At 42.4% G+C, this 11,873-nt stretch overlaps 1 protein-coding gene across 1 annotated transcript; it reads right to left on the reverse strand.

The window, feature by feature from the left end:
- Positions 1–9,140: 9,140 nt before the first annotated feature.
- On the reverse strand, positions 9,141–11,112 carry fabp7 (fatty acid-binding protein, brain). The gene is given in 4 exon segments (NM_001141899.2): positions 9,141–9,414; positions 9,887–9,988; positions 10,627–10,799; positions 10,949–11,112. Coding segments are annotated over 4 exon segments (399 nt in total). The 5' UTR covers positions 11,022–11,112; the 3' UTR covers positions 9,141–9,363.
- Positions 11,113–11,873: the final 761 nt, after the last annotated feature.

Genomic DNA, 11,873 nt, shown 5'->3' on the forward strand with positions numbered 1-11,873 from the left:
GAGAAAAATCGCATAAAAAAATTGATTTTAAACAGCGTTTGACATGCTTCGAAGTACGTTAATGGAATATTTTGACATTTTTTGTCACGATACGCGCCGGGCGCGTCACCCTTCGTTACCCTTCGGATAGTGTCTTGGACGCACAACAAAACGCCGCTATTTGGATATAACTATGGATTATTTGGAACCAAAACAACATTGGGTGATGAAGTAGAAGCACTGGGAGTGCATTCTGACGAAGAACAGCAAAGGTAATCACATTTTTCTTATATTAAATCTGAGTTTGGTGAGTGCCAAACTTGGTGGGTGTCAAAATAGCTAGCCATGATGGCCGGGCTATCTACTCAGAATATTGCAAAATGTGCTTTCACCGAAAAGCTATTTTAAAATCGGACACCGCGATTGCATAAAGGAGTTCGGTATCTATAATTCTTAAAATAATTGTTATGTTTTTTGTGAACGTTTATCGTGAGTAATTTAGTAAATTCACCGGAAGTGTTCGGTGGGAATGCTAGTTCTGAACGTCACATGCTAATGTAAAAAGCTGGTTGTTGATATAAATGTGAACTTGATTGAACAAAACATGTATGTATTGTATAACATAATGTCCTAGGAGTGTCATCTGATGAAGATCATTTTGCTTTCGTTGTAAAGCCTTTTTGAAATCGGACAGTGTGGTTAGATAAAGGAGAGTCTTGTCTTTAAAATGGTGTAAAATAGTCATATGTTTGAAAAATTGAAGTTTTCGGATTTTCGAGGAGTTTGTATTTCGCGCCACGCCCATCATTGGATATTGGAGCAGGTGTTCCGCTAGTGGAACGTCTAGATGTAAGAGGTTAATGGTTTGTCCTCGGGGTTTCGCCTGCCATTTCAGTTCTGTTATACTCACAGACATTATTTTAACAGTTTTAGAAACTTTAGAGTGTTTGCTATCCAAATCTACCTCCTGGGCCTGAGTAGCAGGCAGTTTACTTTGGGCACGCTTTTCATCCAGACGTCAAAATACCGCCCCCATCCCAAAGAACACCTCCAAAACAAAGGTCATGTCGTTTGGTAAGAATAATGCCACTTTCCCCACTGGTGTGATTACTTCCTCTGAGGGTTTAGAGGTCTTGTATGAGGTCACCTCATACAATTACTTGGGAGTATGGCTAGATGGTACACTGTCCTTGGCTCAGCACATATCAAAGCTGTAGGTTAAATTTAAATCTAGACTTTATTTCCTCTATCGTAATCGCTCCTCTTTCACCCCAGCTACCAAACTAACCCTGATTTAGATGACCATTCTACCCATGCTAGATTACGGAGCTGTAATTTATAGATCGGCAGGTAAGAGTGCTCGAGCGGCTAGATGTCCTTTACCAGTCGGCCATCAGATTTGCCACCAATGCTCCTTATAGGACACACCATTGCACTCTATACTCTTCTGTAAACTGGTCATCTCTGTATACCCATCGCAAGACCCACTGGTTAATGCTTATTTTTAAAACCCTCTTAGGCCTCACTCTCCCCTATCTGAGATATCTACTGCAGCCCTCATCCTCCACATTCAAAACCCATTCTGCCAGTCACATTCTGTTAAAGGTCCCCAAAGCACACACATCCCTGTTCGCTGCAGCTAGCGACTGGAACGAGCTGCAACAAATACTCAAACTGGACAGTTGAGTGAGTCGGAAGCAGGTAAAACGTTTTAATAAAAAAACAAAACAAAGAACACGACACTAACAAGGCAGACCGCCGATCCACAAGAGCAATACCAACTGGTGAGTGAACATGGGAGAGTGACATATAAAGGGGAGGAAATTATGAAAGTAATGGAGTCCAGATGTGAATCATAAAGATTAATAGGTGCGCGTAATGATGAGTGCCAGGTGTGCGTAATGATGAATCCCAGGACCGGTGGTTAGTACTCTGGCGATGTAGTATGCCGGAGGGGAGGAGCAGGAGCAGACTTGACAGTACCCTGTTTTGTGTTGCCACCATGTTGTACGTCTGCCATGTTGTGTTGCTACCATGTTGTTGTGATGTTGTGTTGCTACCATGCTGTGTTGTCATGTGTTGCTGCCATGCGATGTTGTTGTCTTAGGTCTCTCTTTATGTAGTGTTGTGTTGTCTCTCTTGTCGTGATGTGTGTTTTTTCCTATATTTTTCTTTAATTTATTTTTATTTTTAATCCCAGCCTTCTGTCCCCGCAGGAGGATATCCGCATCCCCGCGGATTAAGCTTTTGGTCCTGGACGGATCTCTGGGAAAGGATGGCCCTTACTCCCACGTCGAAAGCGTCAACCTCCACCACAAACTGAGGGGTCGGATTCGGATGGATGAGGATGGGGGCAGTGGTCAATCGTTGCTTCAAATCCACAAAAGCCTTGTTTGCGGCTGGGGACCATGTGTACGGTACCTTGGGAGAGGTGTGTGCAGAGAGGGGAGCCACCAGGTTGCTGTAGCCCCGAATGAAATGGCGGTAAAAATGAGCAAACCCCAAAAACCGCTGTAGCTGCACCCTAGATGTGGGTCGGGGCCAATCTACCACCGCTGTCACTTTTTCCGGATCCATCTGAACATTCCCTTCAGAGATGATGTATCCCAGAAAAGTGATTGTGGAGCAGTGGAACACTCACTTCTCCGCTTTAACAAACAACTGGTTCTCATGAATGCACTGAAGAACTTGTCGAACATGGAGAACATGTTCCTGGGCAGAATGGGAGAAAACCAGAATGTCATCGAGGTATACAAAAACAAACTAATTCAACATGTCCCGGAGCACATTGTGGAACACAGCAGGAGCATTAGTGAGTCCAAACGGCATGACCAGGTACTCATAGTGTCCACTTGCTAGATTGAAAGCAGTCTTCCACTCGTCTCCTTCGCGTATCCGAACAAGGTCGTAGACATTCCGGAGGTCCAGTTTAGAAAGATGGTTGCCCCCTGGAGAGGTTCGAAAGCCGAGGAGAGGAGTGGTAGCGGGTACCGGTTCTTGACCATGATGTCATTGAGACCCCGCTAATCAATACATGGACGCAGGGTCTTGTCCTTCTTTCCCAGAAAGAAGAACCCTGCGCCGGCAGGAGAGGCCAAAGGGCGAATACTTCCAGCCGCCAGAACGTTTTCAATGTACTCCTCCATGGCCTTGGTCTCAGGGCCAGACAGGGAATAAATCCGACCTCGAGGTGGTGTGGTGTCTAGGAGGAGATCAATCACGCAATCGTAAGGACGATGTGGAGGAAGGGAGGTAGCATGAGCCTTACTGAAAACCTCCCGAAGGTCACGATACTCTGTGGGAACAGCAGAGAGATCCGAGGCTGAACTTAATCCAGCAGGCAGTCGTTTAGGGGAAGACTGCGCCACCTTTAGGCAGTGTGAGTGACAGAACGGGCTCCAACCCAGGATTGAACCAGTGGTCCAGTCAATATTGGGATTGTGCTTCTGGAGCCAAGAAAATCCCAAAACCACAGGGATGTGAGGAGACTCAATGAGAAGCAGCTGTATTGACTCACTGTGATTACCAGATATCCGCAGAGTCATGGGAACAGTGCTGTGCGTGACTCTGCCAATGGACCGGCCGGCCAGTGCTCTGGTGTCCATGGGAACGGAAAGGGGTTGAGTGGGAATACCTTGTTCAGATACCAGGGTACCGCCATTAAACTCTCATCAGCCACAGAGTCAATGAGCACCCAAAAAGACTTTGACTGGTCTCCCCACAGCAGAATAACAGCAAAAGGGGTACAGGTAATAGGAATTAGGGAATTCCCAGTCTGACTCACCAGAGTACTTGTACCTGCTAATGATCTAGGTCTCCTCACTGGACAGGTAGAAATGAAATGCCCTGCAGCACCGCAATACAGACAACTGTTGGAGCTTAGCCTATGTGAACGTTAGCTAGGCGATAATCTAGCTCTTCCCAGTTGCATAGGTTCTGGTGTATCCGACTCACCCGTCGTCGATGATTCTCGAGGGAGTTCGGGTGGCTTTGGATCCTCTCGGAAAAGCCATCCTCGGAGACTTCCGGGTTCCCTTGAAGGTGAGCGAGCCACTGCGGATGAATGAGTGTGCCCGAGACCAGACCTCCTCTCACTCCTGCATTTCCTTAGGCATCCATCAATTCTAATGGTGAGGGCGATGAGGGAGTTGAGGTCCACCGGTAGTTCCCGAGCAGCTAGCTCATCTTTTACCACCTCAGATAATCCATGAAGAAAAGTATCGAAAGAGACTCCGGTTTCCAGGCACTCTCGGCGGCCAACGTGTGAAAATCCACCGCGTAGTCTGCCACACTATGGGAGTCTTGACGTAATTCAAGAAGTTTACTGGCCGCCTCTCTCCCGGATACCGGAGAATCGAATACCTTCCTCACTTCTGCCATGAAATTCTCCAGATGACAACCAATGTCGGATTGTTGCTCCCAAACTGCCGTAGCCCAGGAGAGCCCCCTTCCCGACATTAGCGTAATAACATAGATCAGTCTGAAGGAAACAAAGATGGCTGTAGCTCAAAAATAAGAGAGCACTGAGAAAGAAAACCCCGGCAGATACCAGGATTCCCAGAATATCGCTCCGGAGGAGGTAAGCGGGGTTCTCGGGGAGCCGGGGTAACTCCCTGATTTGCTCCATAATCTCCTTAAACCCTTGGTCATGACGTTCCGTCAAGGAACGGAGCCCTTCCAGAAGGTCATGTAACAGCTTCTCATGTCTCCCAATAGTGGCTCCCTGCAGGGAGACAGCGTGGCGGAGCTGGTCCAAGTCTGCTGGTCTGTCATAGCCAGTTCGTACTATAAGGACACAAGGCGAGACACAGATGCAGACACAGGAGGCAGATGGTTAGAGTCTTTGTTGTTTATTTACAATACAAAAAGAGTAGGCAAGAAAATGGTTGTGGACAGGCAAAAGGTCAAAACCAGTACTGAGTCCAAGAGGTAAAGCGTGGCAGACAGGCTCAATGTCAGGGCAGGCAGAAGGGTCAGGCAGGCGGGAAAGGAGTCCAGAAAAAAACAGGTAAGGGTCAAAACCGGGAAGACTAGAAAAAGAGAATAGAAATCAGGAGCACGGGAAAAACACGCTGGTTGACTTGAAAACATACAAGACAAACTGGCACCGAGAGACAGGAAACACAGGGATAAATACACTGGGGAAAACAAGTGACACCTGGAGGGGTTGGAGACGATAACAAGAACAGGTGAAACACATCAGGGCATGACAATAACTTACTGTGAAATGCTTACTTTCAATGCAGTTTTAAGAAAATAGAGTTAAGAAAATCTTTAATAAATAAACTAAAGTAAAACATTTTTTTAAATAAAATAAAATAGCAACAATGAGGCTATTTGCAGGTACCGGTACCAAGTCAATGTGCGGGGGTACAGGTTAGTCGAGGTAGTTTGTACATGTAGGCAGGGGTAAAGTGACTATGCATAGATTATAAACAGTGAGTAGCAGCAGTGTAAAAACAAATGGGGGGGTCAATGCAAATAGTCCGGGTGGCTATTTGATTCATTGTTCAGCAGTTTTATGGCTTGGGGATAGAAGCTGTTAAGGAGCCTTTTGAATCTAGACTTGGCGTTCTGGTACCGCTTGCTGTGCGGTAGCAGAGAGAACAGTCTATGACTTGGGTGACTGAAGTCTTTGACAATGTTTTGTGCCTTCCTCTGACATCGCCTAGTAGATATGTCCTGGATGGCAGCAAGCTTGGCCCAGTGATGTACTGGGCTGTACACACCACCCTCTGTAGCGCCTTATGTTAAAATGCCGAGCAGCTGTAGAACGCTAGCAATAGTGTATCATATTAGGCTAACGTATTATAAGTTGTGCAATAATTTGGGACATGTTGTCTTATTGAATCATTATGGAACACAGACCATACATAGCACTTTAAACCTAGTGCACGGTTCATGACAACTAGCAGCATATGTGAAGTGTGAAAGTGTGTATGTGTGAGTGTGTGGCATCAATATGCATGTGTGTGTCTTTTGTGTGTGTGTGAGAGTATGTAGTGTGTGTGTGAGAGTATGTAGTGTGTGTGTGTGTGTGTGTGTGTGTGTGTGTGTGTGTGTGTGTGTGTGTGTGTGTGTGTGTGTGTGTGTGTGTGTGTGTGTGTGTGTGTGTGTGTGTGTGTGTGTGTGTGTGTGTGTCAGTGTAGTATTTTTAGGTGTGTGGGTAGAGTCTAGTGAGTGTACATAGAGCCAGTGCAAGGTGTTAGTGCAAAACAATTAAGATAAATAAATAAATAATGAAGGGGGTCAACGTAAATTGTCCTGGTAACCATTTAAGTAACTGTTCAGCATTCTTATGGCTTATAAACTCAGTCAACTGCGTTTATTTTCAGCAAACTTAACATGTGTAAATATTTGTATGAACATAACAAGATTCAACAACTAAGACATAAACTGAGCATATTCCACAGACATGTGACTAACAGCAATGGAATAATGTGTCCCTGAACAAAGGGGGGGAAAAAAAGTAACAGTCAATATCTGGTGTGGCCACCAGCTGCATTAAGTACTGCAGTGCATCTCCTCCTCATGGACTGCACCAGATTTGCCTATTCTTGCTGTGAGATGTTACCCCACTCTTCCACCAAGGCACCTGCAAGTTCTCAGACATTTCTGGGGGGAATGGCCCTAGCCTTCACCCTCCGATCCAACAGGTCCCAGATGTGCTCAATGGGCTTGAGAGCTGAGCTCTTCGCTGGCCAGTTACCAGCCTCAAATTGCAGCCCAAATAAATGCTTCACAGAGTTCAAGTAACAGACACATCTCAACATCAACTGTTCAGAGGAGAATCAGGACTTCGTGGTCGAATTGCTGCAAAAAAAACACTACTAAACGACACCAATAAGAAGAAGAGATTTGCTTGGGCCAAGAAACATGAGCAATGGACATTACACCGGTGGAAATCTGTCCTTTGGTGTGATGAGTTCAAATTTGAGATTTTTGGTTCCAACTGCCGTGTCTTTGTGAGACGCAGAGTAGGTGAACGGATGATCTCCGCATGTGTGGTTCCCACCGTGAAGTATGGAGGAGGAGGTGTGATGGTGTGGGGGTCATTTGCTGGTGACACTCTCTATAATTTATTTAGAATTCAAGGCACAATTAACCAGCATGGCTACCACAACATTCTGCAGCGTTACGCCATCCCATCTGATTAGCACTTAGTGGGACTATCATTTGTTTTTCAACAGGACAATGACCCAAAACACACCTCCAGGCTGTGTAAGGGCTATTTGACTAAGAAGGAGAGTGATGGAGTGCTGCGTCAGATGACCTGGCCTCCACTGTAATGCGGGTCGTACAAAGGGGACCAAGGCGCGGCGTGTGAAGTGCTCATATTTTACTTTAATGAAACACAAATAATAAAACAACAAAAACGACCGTCAACAGTTCTGTCAGGTACAAGGAACAAAACAGAAAACAACTACCCACAAACAACAGGAAAAAACACCCCTACTAAATATGACCTCCAATTAGAGGCAACTAGGACCAGCTGCCTCCAATTGAAGGTCAACCCAATAAACCTCAACATAGAAATAGATAAACTAGAAACTCAAACTTAGAAATAGAAAACATAGAACAAACACAAAAACACCCCCTGTCACGCCCTGACCAATCTACCATAGAAAATAACAACTTATATTGGTCAGGACGTGACATCCACAATCACCCAACCTCAACCCAATTAAGATGGTTTGGGATGAGTTGGACCACAGAGTGAAGGAAAAGCAGCCAACAAGTGCTCAGCATATGTGGGAACTCCTTCAAGACTGTTGGAAAAGCATTCCAGGTTAAGCTGTGTGAGAGAATGCTAAGAGTGTTTAAAGTTGTCAGGATTTTTTAAACACTTTTTTGGTTACTACGTGATTCCATTTGTGTTATTTCATAGTTTTGATGTCTTCACTGTTATTCTACGATGTAGAAAATAGTCCAAATAAAGAAAAACCCTTGAATGAGTAGGTGTGTTCAAACTTTTGACTGGTACTTTATATATATTGTTCATAAAGGCTCTACAAACCTGTTTTATTTGTATTTTTACCAAATACTTTCCTAATCCTAAATACTATACAATATCAGAGTATTTTCTTATCTACCAATTGGTGCTGAAAATGAGATGTATGAGTGTATTTGCGGCTTTCTTTCATTTGATCCCTAATATTCTTAACATGTGAGTCTGTCAAAAAAAAATCGAATTAAATGTACACCAAATTTAAAGGGATGATCTTACATAAATGTACTGAAAATGCTATTAAATTAAAACTCCATGAGAAAATCTGTTGGCCAGCAAGTGGGAGGGTTGGTTGAATTACATTTATTCAGCGCATGCAATGGAACAACACCTGCAAAGCCAGTTAAGCACCTGCATAAGAAGTGCACAAGAAAGCATACGTAGGAAAGGCATACATTTTCTGTCTGAATTGGGCCCATAGAGAGCAACGGTATTACAGTATTTTTGCGGGCACTTACTCCATGGCTCGTTGGCCAAAGCTTATGGGGAAACTAATGGAGTTTTGTAGGATTTTTGTATAAACGCAGAAAATAAGCTCTGCGGTAAACACAGTCTTAGCCAGGGGATCTTATAAGTTTTGTGCTATGAGTTCATCTTCATCAGCTGACGTCCCTTTTTGTGAATTGTGAGGCATTTATGTAATAAAAAAAAGCACATAAAGGATTCCTAATTCATAACGGTCATGTTAACTGATTGATATTATCTCACAGAACAAAACGTGTACGATCTCCAAATCAAACCTGTTAACCTCAGACCTTATTTTCTATGTTTATCGCAAAACCCTATCCTTTCACATTCATTTTCTCTATAGGAATGTCTGAACGAAACAGAAGTAAATAATTTGTGTTTTTTATGATTACGAGCTTGATTTCACCTGCGCAGCTCTACAAAATAATTTTTAGTTCACGCAGACACAGCCGCACAGACAAATGCCCCTTCGCCACACTTTTATAACATGGTCTTCCAAGGCATGTGAGCTTGAGTTCTGCTGATATATTGTATCGAATAGTCATGACATGAATACATTGTGGCTGACACCTGTTAGGCATGCCCAATTCTTGAGTGAGTGAATATGTTGATGTTGAGGAAATTGCACAACAATGGGCATCAAACAGTCATTTACATAATAGAGTAAAAACATATAGAATTTTGAGTGCATGTTCTTTTATTTGAGTATGTTTCACACAGGTTTACAAATGATGAGCTATCATCAAATAAACATATATAAAAATGTCTTACAAAAAGACTTCCAGCCCATGTTGTAAAACATTTGGAAGGATGAAGTGCAAAGGTCAGCATGCAGTAAAAACAAAACACTTCTTGGCTGTAGTCCAGTAAAATGGACTCAAATGTTTTAACTAGTGATGTCTCCCAGCTCATGCCTTCTCATAGGTACGCACTGCCACAATGTCTTCAAATGTAAGAGTCTGCGAATGAGATCAAATAACAAATACATCTCTGTGCATTGAGGAAATCAAACATGAAATACAGTACAAATAACATTCATAATCATGATAACTAAGATATTGCTTGATGGACTCTTAAAATAAGAGTCCAGTTCCTATATCACATCAGGTCAGACTGGAACTGAAAGTTGCATAATATGGACTATTAGAGGTCACTCCTACAATTTGTGGGAAATGTAAAACTAGAGTCATAATGTTAAACTGATGAGGACCATGCAATTTTTAAACACTTATTTGCACATATCTCTACACTAAGAACTATGCTACTATGCTCAGCAGTACCAGCTTCAGCATAAAGTCTTTCAGCATAGAAATACCCTCTACGCCACTACTAGTACTAGTACTAGTGTAGCCTTGCTTCCCCATCACCTTGTTTCAACATCCATATTACCCAGGAGTTCTAATTTCAGAATACATTTAGGAAGGCTCTTACCATGACCAATTTTCCATCCTTGATTTCTCTCACAAACTTGGTCTCCTTGCCATCCCACTTCTGAACGTGAGCAAGCTTATCTCCATCCAAGCTCACAGTGGACTGCAACCAGATGGGACAAATAGGTCAGAATATTGCTCTCAACAACAAGTTAAATATAGTTACAATTTATTATTGGTAACTTCTATGAAGATATAAATGCAATACTTCCAAAGTTCCAATGTTTCATAATCCAGATCATATTACTCTTACAAATAGCTTAAATTTGTAATAAAGTTATTGTGGACCAAAATGTATGAAGTTCATAATGCAGCTAAATATAAACAAATTGAATGAAATTTGTCAAGTAAACTTGTTAGTCAATGCATTATGAAATGCTGGAAACAATAAATTAAAACGTTAGACTGGGCTCTTTAACAGGTTCCTCAAACCAACCCAGTGAAAAATATAAGAGCTTTTCTAGCTGACAAAGCCTATATTCAAGTGCAGTGTCCAGTGCATATATTGGGGTGGCAGGGTAGCCTAGTGGTTAGAGGGTTGGGCTAGTAACCGAAAGGTTGCAAGTTTGAATCCCCGAGCTGACAAGGTACAAATCTGTCGTTCTGCCCCTGAACAAAGCAGTTAACCCACTGTTCCTAGGCCATAAGAATTTGTTCTTAACTGACTTGCCTAGTTAAATAAAGGTAAAAAAAATATATGTTACATATAAAGGTAAGAAAATCCCATATTGTAGCACTTACTTTACAGTTTCTGTCATCTGCAGTGGCTTCATCAAACTCCTCTCCCAGTTTGAAGGATATTTCAGTGTTCTTGAAAGTACTCTGGGTTTTAACGACCACTTTGTCCCCCTCTTTTGCGATGATAACGGTTGGTTTGGTCACATTTCCGACCTGCCTTGTTGCAAAGCCAACACCTGTGAAAGTAATGAAAAAAGGCAATGAGAGGTGGGATCATGCAAAATGAATCACCTGACGCGAACTACTGTACATTATGTCATTGAATACAGGTAATAAATAACTTTTCTTATTATTAGTTTATAACTGTAAAGTCATGAAAACTTACCAAGTGCTTTCATGTACTCATCAAAGTTGTCACTGTCGACCAGTTTCCAGGTGGCGCAGAAGGCATCAACCATGATGAAGAGTTAGAGGACCGTGCAATAAGAGAACTGAGGTAAAGTTGATACGGATGGTGCCGGAGTCAATATGAGCTTTTTCACATAAACCTTCATTATTTGTCTGGGGCTTATTAATATGCTCATAGGGGGTGGAGACTTACTTCCCATTGGCTCAGGAGATACTTTCTGTCTTCTGATTGGTGTTGAGAGCTTGTAAAGCTATACTTTGATTTTCACTTTACATAGCATATGTCATGCCATGATTTGACACATCTATTGCAAAATACACATTATTTATCAACTGCTTGTGCATTGATTGCAGTTGCAGATCAGTCTTGTTGTGACTTAGAGTAAACATGCTAGCTACACTAACCACTGTCCTTGCTCTGCAAGACAGACGGTAAATGGAATGTGTCAGATCTAGGGCTGAAAAACCACCCAACTGGAATCAGAGTTTGTTTGACAAATCTTTGTCATTAAGTGGATTATTCCATTCTAACAGTCTCATGGGCTTTCTGCATTGAGGAGAGTTATTATGCATTCAAGTATCAATGTATTTGTTTTAGGCAAAGATAGTTCTTCATTTTCAGTATCCTAAATCTGAAGGAAAGTAACAATCAAACATTTATGTATTGCATATTATTGGGTAGGCTATGGATACAGTAATTATTTCTTAGCATGATTAGGTTTTGACTATTCTGATTAAATATATGCTTAAAACATATGGTATGCATGTATGAATACTATTAGGAGACAATCATCTTTTTTAACTAAAGATTTTCAGCATAATGTTCAGTGCTTTGTTTCCAAGAGCTTTGAAATTTGATACAGAGCTTTTTCTGTGTAGTTTAATAGAATGTAGACGTATTA

Source organism: Salmo salar, chromosome ssa15, assembly GCF_905237065.1.
Source record: "Salmo salar chromosome ssa15, Ssal_v3.1, whole genome shotgun sequence".
Taxonomy (NCBI): Eukaryota; Metazoa; Chordata; class Actinopteri; order Salmoniformes; family Salmonidae; genus Salmo; species Salmo salar.